Genomic DNA, 21,811 nt, shown 5'->3' with positions numbered 1-21,811 from the left:
TTTCAGTTTCATTTTTTTCCTTGAATGGGAATTTTTTTTTTAAATCATTATATGTAATCATTATAGAATAACCTCTTTGCCATCATTTTTTCCTCCCTCCACTATCTCTATTTGCTGCTGCTTTTTTGAATTGAATACTTTGCTCTTTCTATGGTCTTAATTTGAATCTGTGGATCCTTTTGAGGCTTAAGAGTCTCAGGCCCAGTACCATATAATAACTGGGTCTCTACTTTAGATAAACCAACAGTAGTTCAGGTTATGGCTCCATACAATTACATAGATTATTTAGTTAGTGTGTTTTCACCCTCCTAACTCAGGCCCTAAACCTCAACATTTATTGTGATGATTGTCTTGGCAATTCAGTATTTCAGATGTTTAATGACAAGAAGAAAATTTAATGGTAAAATGTTTCTTAAATTTTTAGACCATGACAAGAAGGGGAAGTAGTCCAGGCAGTCTTGAAATTCCCAAAGACCTCCCTGATGTTCTAAACAAGCAAAACCAAATGCGCCCTATTGATGACCCAGGTGTGCCCTCAGAATGGACTTCTCCTGCCAGTGCAGGGAGCAGTGATCTTATCAGCTCAGATAGTCATTCGGATTCTTTCAGCGCTTTCCAATACGATGGCCGAAAATTTGACAGCAAGTATCTTTTTCTGTTTGAGCAATATGGTTTTTTGTTGATTGTTTTCTGTTTGAGACTTATGGATTATATAACCATCACCTTCCTCTCTAATGTTATTTATATGGGGTTCCCATGTATTTTGATTTCATTTTTCAGTGAAATTCCAAAGGAAGTTTTAGGGAATCACTTCAAGTTGGGACCACTTTATTTCACCAAACTAAATTAAAGACACTTAAAAAACAAAAAACCACTGTCCTTTCATAAAACAAATGGTATTCTAAGACCAAACATGTACAAGGGAAAAAAAATTAAAATTGACTTGATATTAGAATAAAGGACAGTCATGGTTATGAGTTGGTACTATTTCATTCTTTGCAAACCACTGTCTAGTTATGTTCAGTGCTTCAGTATGTTCAATACAATTATGTTCAATGTTAAATTACTCAGACCTTTTCTTGAATAATCACTTCATATTAAAATGACAGCAGTGGTATTATTTGGTGCTGTATCACTACTACATAGCTAGCTATATACACTTGGCAGTGAAGAGTACCGATATTTAAAAAAAGAACGTGGGGGCGCCTGGGTGGCTCAGTCGGTAAAGCATCTGACTCTTGGTTTCAGCTCAGGTCAGGATCTCACAGTTCGTGGGTTTGAGCCCCACATTGGTCTCCACGCTGATAATGTGTAGCCTGCTTGGGATATTCTCTGTCTGTCTGTCTGTCTGTCTCTCTGTCTCTCTCTATCCTTTCCCTGCTCACACTCTTTCTCTGTCTCAAAATAAACTAAAAACAAACAAAAGAAACATGAAAACTTTGGGAACCACATTAATGAAGAGCTGGGAGACGCATTGGAGAAACATGTTTCCTGCCCTCATATATTACCCTTATCTCAGACTGGAACATATGACTTAGAGAAAAATGGTTTTTACTGTATGTGTGCCATTTTTATTACATATATCTGTAGTTGAAAAGCATATTACCAGCTACCAAAAAACAGATAATAGTGATGATACATCATATGCATGTTTAATCATTACTGTTAGTAATAAGCTATGAGAACCTTTAAAAAATTTATTTAACGTTTATACATTTTTTGAGAGACAGAAATAGAGCATGAGTAGGGGAGGGGCAGAGAGAGAGAGGGAGACATAGAATCCGAAGCGGGTTCCAGGCTCTGAGTTGTCAGCACAGAGCCCGACATGGGACTCAAATTCATGAACTGCAAGATCATGACTTAAGCTGAAGTCACACACTTAACTAACTGGGCCACCCAAGCACCCCACAATTTATCTCTAATTATAAAATTCCATCTGTTAAAATTATTTGCACTTGCCTGAGTGGTATGTAAATAGAATAGATTTAGGGGAATGTTAATGTTTAATCATTTTTGCTAAAGTAGCTGTGTCTTTTGTAAATATTTTTGTTTCATGGTTGAGACATCTATGTACTAGCATTTCTTCTTCCTATAGATTTTGGCTTTGGAGCTGATGCTGGGATTGCATCCTCTGCTGATGTGGACTCAGGTTCTGGCCATCACCAAAGTGCTGAAGAGCAAGAAGTGGCTAGTCTAACCACACTTCAGTTGGATTCTGAAACAAGCAGTCTTAATCAACAAGCTTTCTCCGCTGAAGTTGCAACGGTTACTGGTAAACTTACTCAAGGGAATGTCTTCCTTAAATGTATTTTTTTAAGCCACCAAAGAATATGTTTAGGATTTTATTTGGTAGGTTTTAAGTATTATTACTGTTTAAGTACTATTTTTTTTCATTCATCTTCATAGAAAAGTGGAGGAAAAAACACATTAATGTAAGAGTTTCTTGACCTGGAGTCTACATGGATGAGTTTCGGGGAATTAGCTGAACTCCCAGTATTATATACAAAATGTTATATGTGTTTGCATCACTGCATTTCCTGCGGTGATGTTTAAATGATAACCAAAAAGTAGTTGAGAAGTACTATCTCTTTTTCATCATCTTTCAGAGTTAGCCTAGATTTTTATAGATTTCTTTGGCAAAGTATTTATTATAGAAACTGTAGGGAATACTGCCTAGTAGAAGGCCTACTTACTAATATACCAATATTCTATGTTCATACAACAGTAAATTATTTTCAGCAATTTTTAAAATGCAGTTAAATATATGATGAGTAGAATCCAAGAAATTTACTCATGAAATGCAGGGTCACATTATTGCAAGGTTAGTGCAGTGACCAGAGGGATCCTGAGCAGTTTCTAGCTCATAGTTCAGTGGTTCCATTCTGTGATCCAAATTCATTCTGGTTCTCACTGTAGTTTGATGCCTTTTGATGGGTGATTCCAGTTTAGGTATCAATATTGTATCCTGTGGTTCATTGGAACTTGCAAGACTAAATACTGATTTCTGCTTGTCTGAATTTGTCAGGCACAGTTCCTCAGCCACATCAAACATGAAGTTTGACCAGTGGAATCCTTGATGGGCAGAAACCCATCCTTTGTTTTCCCATCTTACCCCTTCTTTTCCACTTCCTATCAGGATTACTAAGAACTGTAACCTGCCCCATTAAAGAATAGAGACTGAGTGGAGGACAGGAGCCAACTGAGTTAGATCATAGTCCCATTATTACAGAATTTAAATGACTCAGAAATAACTAGGGAAAAATTCTTATTTTATAGTAAACAGCTGTTAATGTAGTTGTTTTTAAAATAAAATGTTCAACATTACTAGTAGAGAATGTAAATAAAAACCACGAGATACCACTATACATATAGTTAAACAACTGAAGTTAAAGACACTGATAATACCAAGTATTGAAGAGGATGTAGAACAACTGGGAATATCATGTCACTCATGGGAATGCAAAATGGTAAGGTTTCTCTGCCAAAATATGCCAGTGTCTTTTAGAAGTAAACATGCATTTACCTCATGACTATTACTAGGTATTTACCTCTGGCAGCTGTATTTGGAACTTCATGACAGCATTATTCACAGTAGCTAAAAATTCAAAACAGCTCAAGCGTCCAGCAACTAGTGAATGGATAATCAAATTGTAATGTAGTCATTCACTGAATATTCATTGAAATAGGACTCAGAAAAAAAAAAAAAAAGATTAACATATGTGAAACCATAGCTGATTCTCAAAAACATGCTAGATGAAAGAAGTCAAATACAAAAGACTATATATCATACTTTATTATTCCATGTATAGGACATTCTAGAGAAGACAAAACTATAGTGATAAAGGTCAGTAATTACTTGGGGGGGTGCGAGTCAGCAGGGGATCAACTGCAATTGGGCACAAGAAAGCTTTTCATGCTGATGGACATTTCTTTGTTTCGATTGTTATTGATTATGGACTGCATACAATTGCCAAATTAATATAACTGTACAGTTAAAATGGGTGACTCAAAAAACTAAATGTGGAAGTTTATTTTCTACAGTCACACAAATTTTAATACTATCAAAACTCTAGATATTTGGACAGTGTAGAGAGTTAATGAACTTTGAAAAGAATGGACTTTCAAAGTAGAAATAATAAAATGGCTGAGAAGTTTAACTGATTTAGAGATCCACTGTACAACCCTCCCAGTCTGTGACTCAAAAGAATCCCACCACTACATGTCCCTTAATCTGGGGACCATCTATTTTGAAGGAGGAGTTAAACATCATGCTCTCCAGTAAACTACATAGGTTTCTTATAGTTTTCGTAAAGCCCTCAGACTATTAATCAGACTGTGATGTTTTCAAAAGACTACTGTATGTGAAAGAAGTCTGACCTCACTTTTTCTTTTTTATTTATCTTTAGTCATCAAAACTGGAGTTCCCCACAACAATTCTAAAAACTTAATATATAAAGAGAACTTGTTTTAGGCCTTTTGCCTCAATATGAGTTTTGGATAATTGAACTTCAAAGAATTTTTAACATGTATATAACCTATATTTACTACACATGGTGACCATTTCTAGGACTCTACTAGGAACTTTTATAAGGAATTCTGTTCTTGATTAGTGCCATTTGTAGTAGTGTAAGGGTGTTTAAGAAACTAAAGCAGTTCATGGATCAAGTTCTAATTAAAAGATGAAATTCAGCAAAGAGTACAACAGCATATAATCAATATACAAACTATTCAACACACTTTGATTATTTTCTCAAGTATATTTTGTGTATATTCTCACAGTTAACTTTTTAAGAATAGCTGTGTTCTTTTTTTTAAAAGTTTTTTTTTTTTCAACGTTTATTTATTTTTGGGACAGAGAGAGACAGAGCATGAACGGGAGAGGGTCAGAGAGAGAGGGAGACTCAGAATCGGAAACAGGCTCCAGGCTCTGAGCCATCAGCCCAGAGCCTGACGCGGGGCTCGAACTCACAGACCGCGAGATCGTGACCTGGCTGAAGTCGGACGCTTAACCGACTGCGCCACCCAGGCGCCCCAAGAATAGCTGTGTTCTATCAAAGGGATGTTAATAGTCATGAAATCTTTTATTTTCCTGTAATATTTTCAGAAATTATAGCAGAAACTTAATATAGGAGATAAGAACAAAATTTTAATGGATAAATATTAATATAGCAATACTTATATTTTAAAAATGCATTCTTTAAGAGGAGAACACCTATAAGTCAGGTGTTCTAGATTGTTACTAATAAAGTTGAAAACAGTAATGATTCACTAATAGGTAATCTTAATAAAAAATTACTTAAGTTTTAATTCTAAAAAATGAATCAGATTTTTATGGATGAAAATAATATATGGAAGTAAGAGAAATAGATTTGTATTACAAAGCATTTGACTAAGGCTGACGATTTTTTAAATGTTTTTTATTTTTCAAAATGTTTATTTTTGAGAGAGAAAGAACGTGAGCAGGAGAGGAGCAGAGAGAGAGAGGGAGACATAGAATCTGAAATAGGCTCCAGGCTCTGAGCTGTCAGCACAGAGCCTGATGGGGAGCTTGAACTTGGGAATGGTAAGACCGTGACCTGAGCTGAAGTTGGACGTTCAACCAACTGAGCCACTCAGGCGCCCCCCCTTTTTTTTGTTTTAGTTTTGAGAGAGAGAAGGAGGGAGGGAGGGAGGGCAGGCGCATGCGCTGGGGAGGGGCTGAAAGAGAGGGAGACAGAGAGTTGAACCAGGCTCCAGGTTCCGAGCTGTCAGCACAGAACTCAACGCAGGGCTCGAACTTAGGAACCACAAGATCATGACCTGAGCTGAAGTCGGACGCTTAACCAACTGAGCCACTCAGGCGCCCCTGATGATTTTTTTGTCGTGTACTTATAAAATATTTGATGAGTATTAAGGAGATTGTTTTCATTATGCCCTCAATAGTTTGTGTTTGTACTAAAATATAGAATTTTTACATTTCTGTAGCTACCTTTTAACATACGATTTTGTGCCATATGAATTTACTCCAAATCTCAAATGAAGGAAAGGAAATTGACTACCTACTGTGTATCATAATTGAGCCTAAATGAAATCATGATTATCATTCAGTAAGGGATTCTTAGCGTTATATGTTCTTTTTAAGGCATTTATTGTGTTATATTTAAACATTTGTATAAACAGTGTGGAGTGACACATTTGTGGAATTAAAATAATACAAATACGTAATTTATTTACTTGGTTTTTGCTTTACTGTATAAAAGGAGGTAACAGGGACAGAGTTTTAGAATTATTGAGTCCAGAATGTTGATATTTCATTGCTAGAAAGAAGCTTAAATAAAAAGACAAATACATATTTTTAATTGAGGCATAATTGCATACAATACTATATTAGTTTCAGGTGTACAACATACAGTGATTTGACAAAAGTTAATACAGTGTTACTGACTATATTCCCTATTCTGTACCTCACTTCCCCATGACTACTTACTTATTTTATAACTAGAAGTTTTTACTTCATAATTTCCTTCCTCTTCCATGCCCCCCTCTCCTTTGGCATGGCAGCTACCAGTCAGTTCTCTGTATCTATGAGTCTGGATTTTGTTCTGTTTGTTTTGTTTTTTAGATTCCACATAAAAATGTAATCATATGGTATTTGTCTTTTTCTGTCTAACTTATTTCACTTAGCAAAATCCCCTCAAGGTCCAGCCATGTTGTCGCAAATGGCAAGATTTCATTCTTTTTTTGTGGTTAGGTAGTATTCTTTTGTATGTATAAGTCACATGTTCTTCATCCATTTCATCCATCAATGGACACTTAAGTTGCTTCCATACCTTGGCTATTGTAAATAACGCTGCAGTGAGCATAGAGGAGCAAATATCTCTTTGAATTAGTATTTTTGTTTTCTTTAGATAGATATCCAGTAGTAGAATCGCTAGATCATAGGGTGGCTCTATTTTTAATTTTTTAAATATGTAATATATTGTCAAATTGGTTTCTTAAATTTTTTTTAATGTTTGTTTATTTTTTGAGACAGAGACAGAGCATGAACGGGGGAGGGCCAGAGGGAGGGAGACACAGAATCTGAAACAGGCTCCAGGCTCTGAGCTGTCAGCACAGAGCCCGACGCGGGGCTCGAACTCACGGACCGTGAGATCACAGCCTGAGCCGAAGTCGGACGCTCAACTGACTGAGCCACCCAGGCGCCCCACAAATTGGTTTCTATACAACACCCAGTGCTCATCCCAACAGGTGCCCTCCTCAATACCCATCATCCACCCTCTCCTCCCTCCCACCCCCCATCAACCCTCAGTTTGTTCTCAGTTTTTAAAAATCTCTTATGTTTTGGGTCCCTCCCTCTCTAAACTTTTTTTTTTTCCCCCTTCCCCTCCCCCATGGTCTTCTGTTAAGTTTCTCAGGATCACATAAGAGTGAAAACATATGGTATCTTTCTCTGTATGACTTATTTCACTTAGCATAACATTCTCCAGTTCCATCCACGTTGCTACAAAAGGCCATATTTCATTCTTTCTCATTGCCAAGTGGTATTCCATTGTGTATATAAACCACAATTTCTTTATCCATTCATCAGTTGATGGACTTGTAGGCTCTTTCCATAATTTGGCTATTGTTGAAAGTGCTGCTATAAACGTTGGGGTACACATGCCTCTATGCATCAGCGTTCTTCTATCCCCTGGGTAAATTCCTAGCAGTGCTATTGCTGGGTTATAGGGTAGATCTATTTTTAATTATTTGAGGACCCTCCACCCTGTTTTCCAGAGTGGCTGCACCAGTTTACATTCCCACCAACAATGCGCATGGGTTTCCTTCTCTCCACATCCTTGCCAACACTTGTTATTTTCTTCTCTTTCTGATAATAATCATTTTGACAGGTGTAAGGTCATATCTCATTGTGGTTTTGGTTTACTTCCTTGATATTTAGTGATGTTGAGCATCTTTTCATGTGCCTTGAAATATATCTGTTCAGATCCTCTGCCCATTTTTAATCAGATTGTTTTTTATTGAGTTATATGAGTTCTTTATATATTTTGGTTATTAGACCCTTTTCAGATATATGATTTGCAAATATCTTCTCCAATTCAGTATGTTCCCTTTTTGTTTTGCTGATGGGTTTCTTCAGTGTTTAGAGGCTTTTTAGTTTGATATAGTCCCACTTGTTTATTTTTGCTTTTGTTTCCCTTGCCTGAGGAGACATCTAAAAACCATTGCTAAGACCAATGTCAGGAAGCTTGATGCCTGTGTTTTCTTCTAGGAGTTTTATGGTTTCAGGCCATATGATCAAGCCTTTAATCCATTTCGAGTTGGTTTTTGCATGTGATACAAGATAGTGGTGCAGTTTCATTTGTTTACACATGGCTGTCCAGTTTTCACAACACCATTTATTAAAGAGACTATCCTTTCCCCATTGTATATTTTACCCTATTTTGTTATAAATTAATTGACCATATATGTGTGGGTTATTTCTAGGCTCTCTGTTCTCTTAATCTTGATTTTTTATGCCAATACCACACTGTTTTAATTACTACATCTTTGTAGTATAGTATGAAACAGGGAGCAGGATATCTCCAGCTTTGTTCTTTCTCAAGATTGTTTTGGCTATTCAGTCTTTACAATTTTAGAATTATTTGTTTTAGTTCTCTAACAAATGCTCTTGGTATTTTGGTAGCGATTGCATTGAATCTGTACATTGCATTGGGTGATATAGACGTTTTAATGATATTAATTCAGTCTGTGAGCATGGAATATCTTTCCATTTGTGTCTTCTTCCATTTCTTTCGTTTGTGTTTTATAGTTTTCAGCATATTAGTCTTTTACCTCCTTGGTTAAATGTATTCCTAGGTATTTTTTTGATGTGATTATAAATGAGTTTTTTTTTAAATTTCTTTCTTTTTTTAATGTTTATTCATTTTTGAGAGAGAGAGAGAGAGAGAGAGAGAAACAGAGCGTGGCGGGGAGGGGCAGAGAAAGGGAGACACAGAATATGAAGCAGGCTCCAGGCTCTGAACTGTCAGCACAAGCCTGACTCAGGCTTGAACTTGCCAACTGTGAGATCATGACCTGAGCCCAAGTCGGACACTTAACCGACCGAGCCACCCAGGCACCCCTTTATTTCTGTTTTTAATGGTTCATTATTAGTGTATAGAAACACAGATTTTTAAAAAAAACATATTTTGTATTCTGCCATTTTCTGAATTAATTTATTCTAACAGTTTCTCGGTAGAATCTTAAGGGTTTCCTATATGTAATCTGCATGGAGTGACAGTTTTAATTCTTCCTTTCCAGTTTGTGTGCCATTTATTTATTTATTTATTTATTTATTTATTTATTTATTTATTTATTTTTTACCTAATTGCTGTGGCTAGGACTTCCAATACTTTGTTGAATAAAAGACAAAGGCATCTTTGTCTTGTTCCTGATCTTAGAGGAAAAGCTTTCACGTTTTCACCATGGAATATGATGCTCTTTTGTCATATATGACCTTTATTATCATATGAGGTACCTTCCCTGTATACCTAGTTTGTTGAGAGGTTTTTATCATCAATGGGTGTTGAAGTTTGTTCAGATACTTTATCTACTGAAATAATCATATAATTGTTTAATTTTTTTTTTTAATTTACATCCAAATTAGCATATAGTGAAACGGTGATTTCAGGAGTAGATTCCTTAATGCCCCTTACCCATTTAGCCCATATCCCCTCCCACAGTCCCTCCAGTAACCCTCAGTTTGTTCTCCATATTTATGAGTCTCTTCTGTTTTGCCCCCCTCCCTGTTTTTATATTATTTTTGTTTCCCTTCCCTTATGTTCATCTCTTTTGTCTCTTAAAGTCGTCATATGAGTGAAGTCATATGATGTTTGTCTTTCTCTGACTGACTAATTTCACTTAGCATAATACCCTCCAGTTCCATTCACATAGTGCCAAATGGCAAGATTTCATTCTTTTTGATTGCCAAGTAATACTCCATTGTATATATATACCACATCTTCTTTATCCATTCATCTATTGATGGATATTTGGGCTCTTTCCATACTTTGGCTATTGTTGATAGTGCTGCTATAAACATGGGGGTGCATGTGTCCCTTCAAAACAGCACACCTGTATCCCATGGATAAATGCCTAGTAGTGCAATCGTAGGGTAGTTCTATTTTTAGTTTTTTGAGGAACCTCCATAGTGTTTTCCAGAGTGGCTGCACCAGCTTGCATTCCCACCAACAGTGCAAAAGAGATCCTCTTTCTCTGCATCCTTGCCAAAATCTGTTGTTGCCTGAGTTGTTAATGTTAGCCATTCTGAGGGGTGTAAGGTGGTATCTCATTGTGGTTTTGATTTATATTTCCCTGATAATGAGTGATGTTGAGCATTTTTTCACGTGTCGGTTGGCCATCTGGATGTCTTCTTGGAGAAGTGTCTATTCATGTCTTTTGCCCATGTCTTCACTGGATTATTTGTTTTTTGGGTGTTGAGTTTGATAAGTTCTGTATAGATTTTGGATACTAACCCTTTATCTGATATGTCATTTGCAAATATCTTCTCCCATTCTGTCGGTTGCCTTTTAGTTTTGCTGATTGTTTCCTTCACTGTGCAGAAGCTTTTTATTTTGATGTCCCAGTAGTTCATTTTTGCTTTTGTTTCCCTTGCCTCCGGAGACGTGTTGAGTAAGAAGTTGCTGCGGCCAGGATTAAGGAGGTTTTTGCCTGCTTTCTCCTCTAGGATTTTGATGGCTTCCTGTCTTACATTTAGGTCTTTCATCCATTTTGAGTTTATTTCTGTGTATGGTGTAGGAAAGTGGTCCAGATCCATTCTTCTGCATGTCGCTGTCCAGTTTTCCCAGCACTACTTGCTGAAGAGACTGTCTTTATTCCATTGGATATTCTTTCCTGCTTTGTCAAAGATGAGTTGGCCATGTGTTTGTGGGTCCATTTCTGGGTTCTCTATTCTGTTCCATTGATCTGAGTGTCTGTTCTTGTGCCAGTACCATAATGTCTTGATGATTACAGCTTTGTAGTATAGCTTGAAGTCTGGGATTTTGAGGCCTCCAGCTTTGGTTTTTCTTTTTCAAGATTGCTTTGGCTATTCAGGGTCTTTTCTGGTTCCATACAAATTTTAGCATTATTTGTTCCAGCTCTGTGAAGAATGCTAGTATTACTTTGATAGGGATTGCATTGAATATGTAGATTGCTTTGGGAATAATCATATAATTTTTATCTTCTGTTAATGTGTATCACATTGGTCAATTTATGGATATTGAACCATGTTTGTCTCCCTGGAATAAATCTCACTTGATCATGGTGTATGATTGTTTTTATGTGTTGTTTTAACTCAGTTTATTGATATTTTATTGAGGATTTTTGCATCTGGGTTTATTAGGGATATTGGCCTATAATTTTCTTTCTTTTTTTTTTTAATGTTTATTTATTTTTGAGAGACAGGGGGGCAGACTGCAAGCAGATGGAGGGGCAGAGAGAGAGGAAGACACAGAATCAGAAACAGGCTCCAGGCTCTGAGTTGTTAGCACAGAGCCTAATGCGGGGCTCGAACTCAAAAACAGTGAGATCATGACCTGAGCCGAAGTCAGTCACTTAACTGACTGAGCCACCCAGACGCCCCTATAATTTTCTTTTTTGTGTGATGTCCTTGTTTGGTTGTGGTATGAGGATAAAACCGGCCTCGTAAAATGAGTTTGAAAGTTTTTTCCTCTTCAATATATGGAAGAGTTTAAGAAGGATGGGTGTTAAGTATTCTTTCAATGTTTGGGAGAATTCACGAATGAAACTGTGTGGTCCTGGACCACATTTGTTCATTGGGAGATTTTTGATTTTGGATTCAATCCCCTCACTAGTGACTGGTCCATTCAGATTTCTGTTTCTTCATGATTCAGTCTTGGAAGATTATAAATTTCTAGGAATTCATCCATTTCCTCTAGGTTGTATTTCTGTGGTATTGGTTGTAATGTGTTTTCTTTCTTTTCTGACTTTGAGTTCTATCTTGTTTTTCTTATGCGTTTAGGTCATTTTTATCTTTTCAGAGAACCAGCTCTTAGTTTCATTGATCTCTTTTATTGTCTTTTTAGTCTCTATTTCATTTATTTCTGTTCTGATCTTTATTATTTCTTCCCTTCTACTAACTTTGGGTTTTGTCCTTTTTTTTTCTCTAGTTTGCCTAGATATGAAATTAAATTGTTTACTTGAGATTTCTCTTTCCTTGAGGTAGACCTATATTGCTATGACCTTCCCTCCTAGAACCATTTTTGCTGCATTCCATAGATATTGGTATGTCATATTTCTGTTTTCATTTGCTTCTATGTATTTTTTTAATTTTTCCTTTAATTTTTCATTCACTTTGTAGGTATTTGGAAACATATTTAATCTCTGTGTATTTGTAGTTTTTCTAGTTTTCTTCTGGTAGTTGATTTCTAGTTTCGTATTGTTGTGGTCTGAAATGATTTCAGTCTTGTTGAATTTAGTAAGACTTATAAGACCTAACATGTGATCTATCCTGGAGAATGTTCCATGTACACTTGAGAAGAATATGTATTCTGCTCCTGTGGATGGAATGTTCTGAACATATGAGTTAAGTCCATCTGGTCTAATCTGTCATTTAAGGCTGATCTTTCTTTATTAATTTTCTGTTGAAAGGTCCTGATATTTTAGCAGCTTGCTTGGTAGTAGCATCACCTCACTACAACCACCACAAAGTGTTAAATAAGTATTAATTTATGCTATACATAATTTAAATTAACATGAGTTTCTGCTATGTACCAGACACTACAGTAGGCACTGGCAATACTTCAGTGTATAACGTAGATACAGTCCCTGTTTTTACAGAGTTTCTGCATTAGTGAAGATATTTAAAACTAAACAGTGTGTTTCAAGTCAGTGTTAGTCAGTGTTATAAGTGGTATAATGGGGAAGTACAAGTGCATATGGCAGAGACTCCTTATTCACACTGGGTAGGTCAACAGTGGGTAGGCTTCTAAGGAAGAAGTGTCTAAAGTAAGACCTGAAAAATAAAAAGAAGTTAACCAGACCTATAAGAACAGGATTATGGCCCCATGCAAAGGAAAAACATGTGGAAAAGGCTAGCTCTGTGGCTAGAACTTAAAAGTAACAGGGGAATTATAGAGTGATCAGAAAGTTGAAGAAAGACTGGAAAACCCACTAATAAGTTTGGGCTTATGCTATGGCCAGTAAAGAGCCATAGAGTATTTTAAGTAAGGAAGTAACATCTGATTAAATTTTTAGATCTTTTTGCTGCCTTATGAAGAATGGACTGGGAGGAAGGAATAGGGGTAAGAGGGAGATTGACGACTGGGGACCATCAGGGACCACCATAAACCAGGCTAGCAATGATAGTAGCATATAGAGCCATGCAGAGCAAGTTCTTCTCAGGAATAGCCCTGGGTCTGAAGTAAGCGAAATAGAGTAGCAGTGGGTACTAGAGTTTCTCTAGCTGCATCAGGAATGGACATTATCACTTTCACAGATGGCTTCTATTAACTGTTATGCCCAGTTCTGATTCCATTCTAGTACCCTGGAAGAAATCAAATGAGACCCCTAGATACAAAATCGTGTACAGTATTATGATTTTCTTTACCTCTTTGGCCTTTGATGCTTCTCAGTTGTATCTTATTGGGATTTTAAGCATTACATCTTAGGTAGAGAGTATTGAATATTCTCTTTATGATAAGTTTATGAAATTATATTTACAGGTTCAGAAAGTGCTTCTCCAGTCCATTCAGCTCTGGGATCCAGGTCACAGACGCCTTCTCCTTCCACACTGAATATAGATCACATGGAACAGAAAGATCTGCAGCTTGATGAGAAGCTCCACCATTCTGTTCTTCAGACGCCAGATGACCTAGGCAATATTTGGAAATTAGATATTTGCCATTTTTCCTTTCAGGGCATTAGTGTTAGGAGATCTTAATTTAGACATCTTAAACTTTTGATTAGATAGAGTATTATTATAAGTCTTTTGAACTTTTGTGAGTCTTTTGGAAATTTGTTACTTAACATTTTTTCTTGCTCTTAAAAATATTTATAGTCTAATATTTGTTGTATTATTATAGTTGCCTACAGTCCTGGCATTACTGGTTGCATTATTTTTGTGTGTTAAATTATCATTTATTGATATTCTGCCATTTCCTAAAGCAGGAAGTATTTTTAAGTAAATGTTAAAAAGTGACTAGGAAACCTTAGAAACTGCAAGTTTTAATAAAAGTTATTTCTGCTGAGTCTTACATAATGTAACAAGGATCAGGATAAAACGTCATTTTGCAATTATGCCCAAAACAATGAATAATATAAATTGCCAGTTTTCATTGGTGCTGCAGTACATTTACTCTCTATAACTTCTGGCCTTATAGTTTTAAGGTACTCATTCTCATAATATGCATTTATCTTGCAATTACATAACCCTTATGGTCTGATTTCTGGATTATTTTGGCCTTTTCTTTCCTCCTTTTGGCCTGCAGTTTTTAGTTCATCCTTGCTTTTAGTTTCTTTCCCCAACAGTGGGAAAAAATTTCTAACTTATAGAAAAGTTACAAGACTAGTAAAATGAATACACATTAAGCCTTTAGATGAATTCACCAGTTGTTAATATTTTACCACTTTATCTCTGTATCTACATACACACGTGCACAAAAACAACCCCCCCCCCTTTAATTTCCACGTAAGTTGGGGAGGATCAGAGGGAGAAGGAGAGAGAAAATCCCAAGCAGCCTCCACACCCAGAGCAGAGCCAGATGCATGGCTTGGTTGATATCACGACTCTGATATCATGACCTGAGCAGAAATCGAGAGTTGGAAGCTTAACTGACTGAGCCACCCAGGCGTGCCACTTTTCTTTCTTTCTTTCCTCCTTTCTTTCTTCTTTCCTTCTTGCCTTTCTGTCTTTTTTCCGTCTTTCTCTGTTTCTTTCTTTCTTTCTTTCTGTTTGTCTGTCTTTCTTGAGCTATTTAGTAGTGAATTGCAAATTTTAGACCCTTTACACCTAAACACTTTAGTGTTTCCTGTATAACCACATTGTAATGGTCACATTCAGCATATTTAACATTGAAACATCACTGCAATTTTTTTTTTAACGTTTGTTTATTTTTGAGAGAGACGGAGGGAGAGAAAGAGAGAGAGACAGAACATGAGTGGGGGAGAGGTAGAGAAAGAGAGGGAGACAAGAATCTGAAATAGGCTTCAGGCTCTGAGCTGTCAGCACAGAGCCCCAATGTGGGGCTCAAACTCAGGAATGGTGAGATCATGACCTGAGCTGAAGTTGGATGCTTAACCGACTGAGCCACCCAGGGGCCCCCATTGCTGCAGTTTTTAATCCAAAGTCAAATTTCCCCAGTTGTTTCAGTAGGAATATCTTTTATAGCTATACCACACCACTACCAGCCCAATTCAGGATTCAAAGGAGGATCACACATTGTTGCTGGCTTTGCAATTATTTAAAATTTTGTTTTTGAGAGGGATAAGTTAGAGACAAATCAGTTGATTTTTCACCATATTATGAAGGTTCCATAGAGTAGGGAGATGTTAACAGTGATGGTTAAAACTACAGTGTTTTTTTTTTTCTTTTATTTCAGTGAGCTTACACCAGATGGTTATTTTTTATTATTATGAAAGACTAGTAACTTTTTTATAATACAATCATTGTACACTTTATGTAGAAAGAGAAAAAAAGTTAAACATTAGGCATAAAGGATGTGCATATATTAAGAATGAACTTGTAAATTATGAGTACATTGAGATATTATCAAGTAGGAATAATCTTAGTAATGATTTCGCCTTTTCTGTTATATACACTGAATAGAATAATGGGTGTTTTTTAAGTTGGAGGAGACCTATAATGATATTTAGCTAAACCATCTATTTCATAGTGAGAAGTATAGCATTAGGTTATTAAATAATTTGTATGACATCACATAATTAATAACAGTAATATCCCTTTTAATGCCAAGCCTGATTTAGTTTTGAAATATAGAAATACATTTCTTTGGAAGTTTTAAGTACAAAGATAGGCTTATGAAGACTTCCTACAAGATCTGCTTTCAGCCTGCGATCTTCTATTAATTTGATGATACAACCTGAAGTAGTCATTTGATAAAGAGAGAGTATATACTTACACATATGATCTTTATGTCAACCATATACTTCTATCAGCATCATTTCCTCCTTAGATAAATCCTAGTACAAGTTCCATTGAATAAGTAATTATTGCCATAATATGGAATCACGAACTGGTGAGGTTTTGATCTTATTAGGAAAAAATAACACTAGTGCCTATTGACATTTTTAAAATTTGCTTTTATAGATATTTAAGATTGTTAATTTGACTCTTTCTTGTCTTTGTGATTCTTTAGAAAAATTACTAACACCAACGTATTGGTTTATTTTATAGAAATCAGTGAATTTCCATCTGAATGTTGTAGTGTGATGGCAGGGGGTACACTCACAGGATGGCATGCTGATGTTGCTACTGTAATGTGGCGAAGAATGCTAGGCATTTTGGGAGATGTCAACGCTATTATGGATCCTGAAATACATGCCCAAGTTTTTGATTACCTCTGTGAGCTTTGGCAAAATCTAGCTAAGGTAAAAAAAAAAAAAAGAAAGATAAGAAAAAAAGAAAACTGTTAAGAATTCGTAGAAGCCTTAGACCACATTGCCCCCCCCCCCCCCCACAACCTCCTTACTATAAACTAGTTCCTGGCAGGGTAAAGTCACTGAACCATGTTTAAATATATAGTTAGTGATAGAAATTGGACTTGAACTCAAGTTTAAGCTAAAACAAACTGGAAGAACAGTTTTCATAGATTTGTTGCATTTTATTTGAAAATTACAGATTAGAGATAATCTTGGCATTTCAACTGATAACCTGACCTCCCCTTCACCACCAGTTTTGATTCCTCCACTGAGAATTCTTACACCTTGGCTTTTCAAGGTAAGCTTAATATATAAAAATTATAATTTAAAAGTTTCATTTAATAAATACATATGTAATCTGTTTTAAACATTTGATTCTTTAACTTTTGTATAGTTTTCTAGAACACTTGGTTTGTGACTTGTCATTCATTACGGGTTATATAGAGAGGAAAACGGGCATAGCATAATTATTATACTGGTGCATCATTTTTATTTAATACAACAAAAGTGAATATAGAAAATTATGTTTTAATTGTATTTAAGTGAAGTATAAATCTCGAATTTATATCAAAGAATATGCTGTGTACTTTCATTGTTTTAGTTTTTAAGTTTATTTATTTTAAGAGAGAAAGCGTGAGCAGGGGAGGGGCAGAGACAGAGGAAGAGAGAGAGAATCCCAAGCAGGCTCCATGCTATCAGCACAGAGCCCGATGTGGGGTTCGATCTCACAAACCATGAGATCATGCCCTGAGCCAAAACCAAGAGTCAGATGTTTAACCAGCTGAGCCACCCAGGCACTCCTACTTTTGAAGTTTTAATTTTTTTAAGTGTCATTTGATACGTTTGGTGAATTTTCCTAAATGAAACTGTGTGTGGTTATTCATAACCTATGTTGTACCATTTTAATGATAACAGTAGTTTCAGTAATCCTGATATTTCAATTCATTAAGAAATTGGGCCAACATAAAAATAAATGAAAGCAAATATATTGCTTGCTGTATCACTTTAACAGTATTTGAGTATTAAAATCAACATCTTTAAATTGTAGGCAACCATGTTGACTGATAAATATAAACAAGGTAAATTACACGCTTACAAACTTATTTGTAATACAATGAAAAGAAGACAAGATGTTTCTCCAAATAGAGATTTTCTAACACATTTCTACAATATAATGCATTGTGGATTACTTCATATTGATCAGGTAAATATATACTTTATAACCAATTGCTTTATAGGTTTATCTTTGATTCTTGATTATTTAACTCTTTTAAGGTCTAGAATTAAAAATACTGTCTTATGTAGTCATTTATTTATAAGTTTCTTTGATTTTGTAACCTCATTTGTTCTTAAGACATAGTTGAAAAGCTGTTATGTTAGGGGATTGACTTGATTATTAAATGTGTCTTTCCTAAACATAGTTGAAAAGCTATTAATTAGGGGATTGATTTGATTATTAAATGTATCTTTCCTCTAATGTTGTAACAACTAGTTTGCTTCTTTAAAGTATTAAACCATCTTTTGCTTAGACTGACTACATCTTATTTTAATGTCCTAATGTACTTATTCTTGGGTGTTTTGTAATTGTTACTTAATAATTGGCACTAGAGGCATGTGGATATGCTCATCTAGTAGTGAAATAGAGGATTTTTCTTCTCTAAGAGCTAGCCCATCACATTTTCTTATTTCCATAGATTGTATTAGCACAGTGACAATTATATTGGCTTGGCGTTTGTATCAATATAATCATTACATTAGAAAGTCAAAAATTTGTAGAACATTATTTCAAGGGTCTTGATCCTGGTCATAAAACTGGAAAAAAACAAACAAACAAAAAAAAAAAAAACCCAGAAACAATCACAAAAAACTATGGGAGGTTGTAAGTCATAGTAATGAAACATTTTTATCATAATGTGGTTAAATTTCACTTGCAGTTGATTTAAAGAACATTAAATTAATATTGAAAGAAGTAGTTATATCTCTCCTCCTGAAAAGTGAAAATACTACCTGCATTAATTTGAAATAATTACAGTGTTCTACCTTATAAACATGTCTCAAACACAATGACGATCTTAGTTATTGACAGAGACCTTTTGTTTAAGATAAATCAGATTGAGTAATACAGTGTAAAACACTGCATCCTCATGGTAAATTCCAAAGGCTGGATATTTGTCATCAAAGGACTTCAGTTGATCTAATAAAGAGAATATCTCCAGTTGCCACATAATAGGTTATGCAGTTTTAAAGATCAGAGATATCATATGGAAGCAAATGGATGAGAGGAGGAACTACTCTGCAGTTCACTTTTATAACACTTGAGCCTTATATTTTCAACCCCCTGAAGCAAAAAGCCTTCCATCTTGCTGTCTAGTGTGGGAAAAAAAAAAATGCTGTATTGATGTCAGTTAAACAAATATGTTTTAAGTTTATTTTGCTTTGACAGTATAATACCAAGCATGGATTATTTAGAAGAATTAAAATTAGTCTTTCCAGTTAGGCAGTGTATAGTAATTGCCTGTTTTATTATTTCATATGTTATCTATTTTTAAGGGTATTGATTAGCTGATACCCAAGATTAATTTATGATATTCTTTTCCCCTTCTTTTCTTACTTCTAAGGATATTGTCAATACAATCATCAAGCACTGTTCACCTCAGTTTTTTTCACTTGGTTTGCCTGGTGCCACAATGCTTATTATGGATTTTATTGTAGCAGCTGGTAGAGTGGCTTCTTCAGCTTTTCTCAATGTAAGTTTTTATTTCCTGTTCTTTATAATATAGCAGACTGTGGTTAAATAGGCTCAACTAACAAAACAACAGAGAAGGAGCCCTTGTTAGTAAATTTAACAAGCTGATGATCAGGAAAACTTACAGTTTAATTGAAATTGCTTTTATTTTTTTAAGTAAAGTTTGAAGTATAAGAAAGTACTAAAATTAGTTGATGGAATTGACACAGGAGCTATAAAAATGGATTAAAATCTGATAAAATTTAAAATTGAAGAAGTCTATGGAAACAAGTAGAGGCAGGGAAGAAACTAAAGAAAGGGCAGTGGGCCATAGCAAAAGAGAAGAAACAGATGAGATAATCCAGAAATATGCTCTAGGAGTAAACTCTAAACTCTGAAAAGCATGTGAGGATTTTTCATAACAGTTACGGAACTATGGAGACAATGCCAAGTAACTGGTATAGTTGGAAGACGTCCATATTTATGTAGCAGAGGTAAACTAAAGAGGAAGACAGTAGCTGGTTTATAGTGCTAGAGAGGTTAGATTTTATCCTTAGGAAAGAATGAGCAAACATTGAGGGATTTTACGCAAGGAGTGGCATGATCAAATTTACTATGAAAACAATTCCTGTTCAGTAGACCAATTATTCTAGATGACTAGTCAGCACGTTTCCTGCACTTCTTTAAGGTTGTGCAGGAGAGTGGCACCTGGGTGGCTCAGTTGGTTGAGTGTCCGACTTCAGCTCAAGTCATGATCTCAGGTTATGAGTTTGAGCCCCACATTGGGCTTTACATTGACAGCACGGAGCCTGCTTTAGATTCTCTGTCTCCCTCTCTCTCTCTCTCTCTCTATGCCCCTCCCCCTCAAAAATAAACATTAAAAATTAAAAAAAAAAAAAAGATTCTGCAAGAGAATTAAACCCTGATGTCCTTAGGAATCCATTTTATGTGATTAAATTTACCTCCTGTGCATCTAGAAGGATACTAGTTCTGTAACATCCTTGGGAAAATTTTTAAAAATAGTTATTTTCTGTTTGTGTGGTTCATATGAGGAACACTTGTTGAGAAAAACTGCATAGGAAAACAAATCATTACAGGAATCAAACCTGACACCTCATCTCTACTGTAAGTTTAAGGTCAGTCTTTTCCTCTGGATGATGTTGAAGATACATAGTCTAAATCTTCCTCTTTGGATTCCATTTTAGATCCCATACACATCATCTTCCTTCCCTTAATGGGAAGCCCCTTTTCTCCCTCTGCCAGGCAGCTTACAAAATAACTAATTAGATTTTACCTTTATTAATTATAGTCACATTATAAGTATGCTCCCGTTATTCCACATACTTGAACATTCTCAGTTACCTTACCCAACTTTCAACAAAAACCCTTAGCTAATCTCTTTTTTAAATTAAATATTGCGTTTTTTATCAGTTTCATTTTTATAACTAATTTTTTTTTATTTAGAGACTTTAATTTTTTAAGTAATCTCTATACCCAATGAGGGGCTTGAATTTATAACCCCAAGATCAAGAGTCACATGTTCTACTGACTGAGCCAGCCAGGTATACCTACAGATAATTTTAAATTGGGATGGTGGCTACAAGCTTGCCCTACCCTTTTATGGTATTGTCTTTTATCTGCAAATAAGGATTTTTTTTTAATATGGAAATGAGTTGTTTTGTTGATAATCATAATAGTACCACTCCACTGCCTCTTTTAAAACAATTAGAAACATAAGGAGATCCTGTGGAAGATAGGGTCTTGTTTTATGTAAATAGAAGGATTATGTTTCTAGCAAATTTATAAAGCATTTTTTTGGTATTATTAAACATATAATTCAATTCATAGATATTTTAGTAAACAAAGAAATATATTAGTAAGTGGGTGTTGGTGGGCGTGCAAGAAGGTAGAAGAAAAAGAAATGTTCAGTTCTGGGGCACCTAAGTGGCTCAGTCGGTTAAGCGTCTTACTCTTGGTTTTGGCTCACATCCTGATCTCATGGTTTCATGAGTTCGAGCCCCAAGTCGGACTCCACACTGACAGCACAGAGACTGCTTCAGATTCTCTGTCTCCCACTCTCTCTGCCCCTCTGCCACCCCCACTGTCTCTGTCTCTCAAAATAAGTAAACTTTTAAACAAAGAAAGAAATGTTCAGTGCTGATACTTCAGAAATGGCTTAATATATATATAGCTAAGAAAAAGAGGAAAAGTTACCTTCATCTGCAGGCCAACCATAAATTCTTACTTTGTTTTTAGTTAAGTACTATAGGCAATGCTTTTTTCACTTGGCATAATATTATAAAAACTGTCTAGACTAGTGCCTATTTCTTGAAGATACAATTAATGTTCTTATCCTTAGTTACTTTTATCCTTAGGTAGTAACAAATATAATCTAGTGACATTGAGTCATCTGCTCATTAGTACACTATGCTTTGGTGTGTGAATTGC

The 21,811-nt window shown here is 35.5% G+C and overlaps 1 protein-coding gene across 13 annotated transcripts in view; it reads left to right on the top strand.

The window, feature by feature from the left end:
- The window catches only part of RALGAPA1 (Ral GTPase activating protein catalytic subunit alpha 1), a 278,603-nt gene that overhangs the window by 120,190 nt on the left and 136,602 nt on the right, over nt 1-21,811 (top strand). For 12 of the 13 annotated variants that reach the window (XM_040476948.1, XM_040476947.1, XM_040476946.1 and 9 more), the window contains 7 exons: nt 425-641; nt 2,096-2,272; nt 13,704-13,856; nt 16,394-16,587; nt 16,838-16,936; nt 17,687-17,842; nt 19,257-19,385. In XM_040476948.1, coding sequence (XP_040332882.1) covers nt 425-641; nt 2,096-2,272; nt 13,704-13,856; nt 16,394-16,587; nt 16,838-16,936; nt 17,687-17,842; nt 19,257-19,385 — 1,125 coding nt within the window. The remainder of the gene's footprint in view (nt 1-424; nt 642-2,095; nt 2,273-13,703; nt 13,857-16,393; nt 16,588-16,837; nt 16,937-17,686; nt 17,843-19,256; nt 19,386-21,811) is intronic. The other variant, XM_040476949.1, reaches the window with a different exon arrangement.

The sequence above is a fragment of the Herpailurus yagouaroundi genome, unplaced genomic scaffold (genome assembly GCF_014898765.1).
Source record: "Herpailurus yagouaroundi ecotype Mexico unplaced genomic scaffold, PumYag 141, whole genome shotgun sequence".
Taxonomy (NCBI): Eukaryota; Metazoa; Chordata; class Mammalia; order Carnivora; family Felidae; genus Herpailurus; species Herpailurus yagouaroundi.
This window is presented reverse-complemented; position numbering and strand designations above follow the sequence as displayed.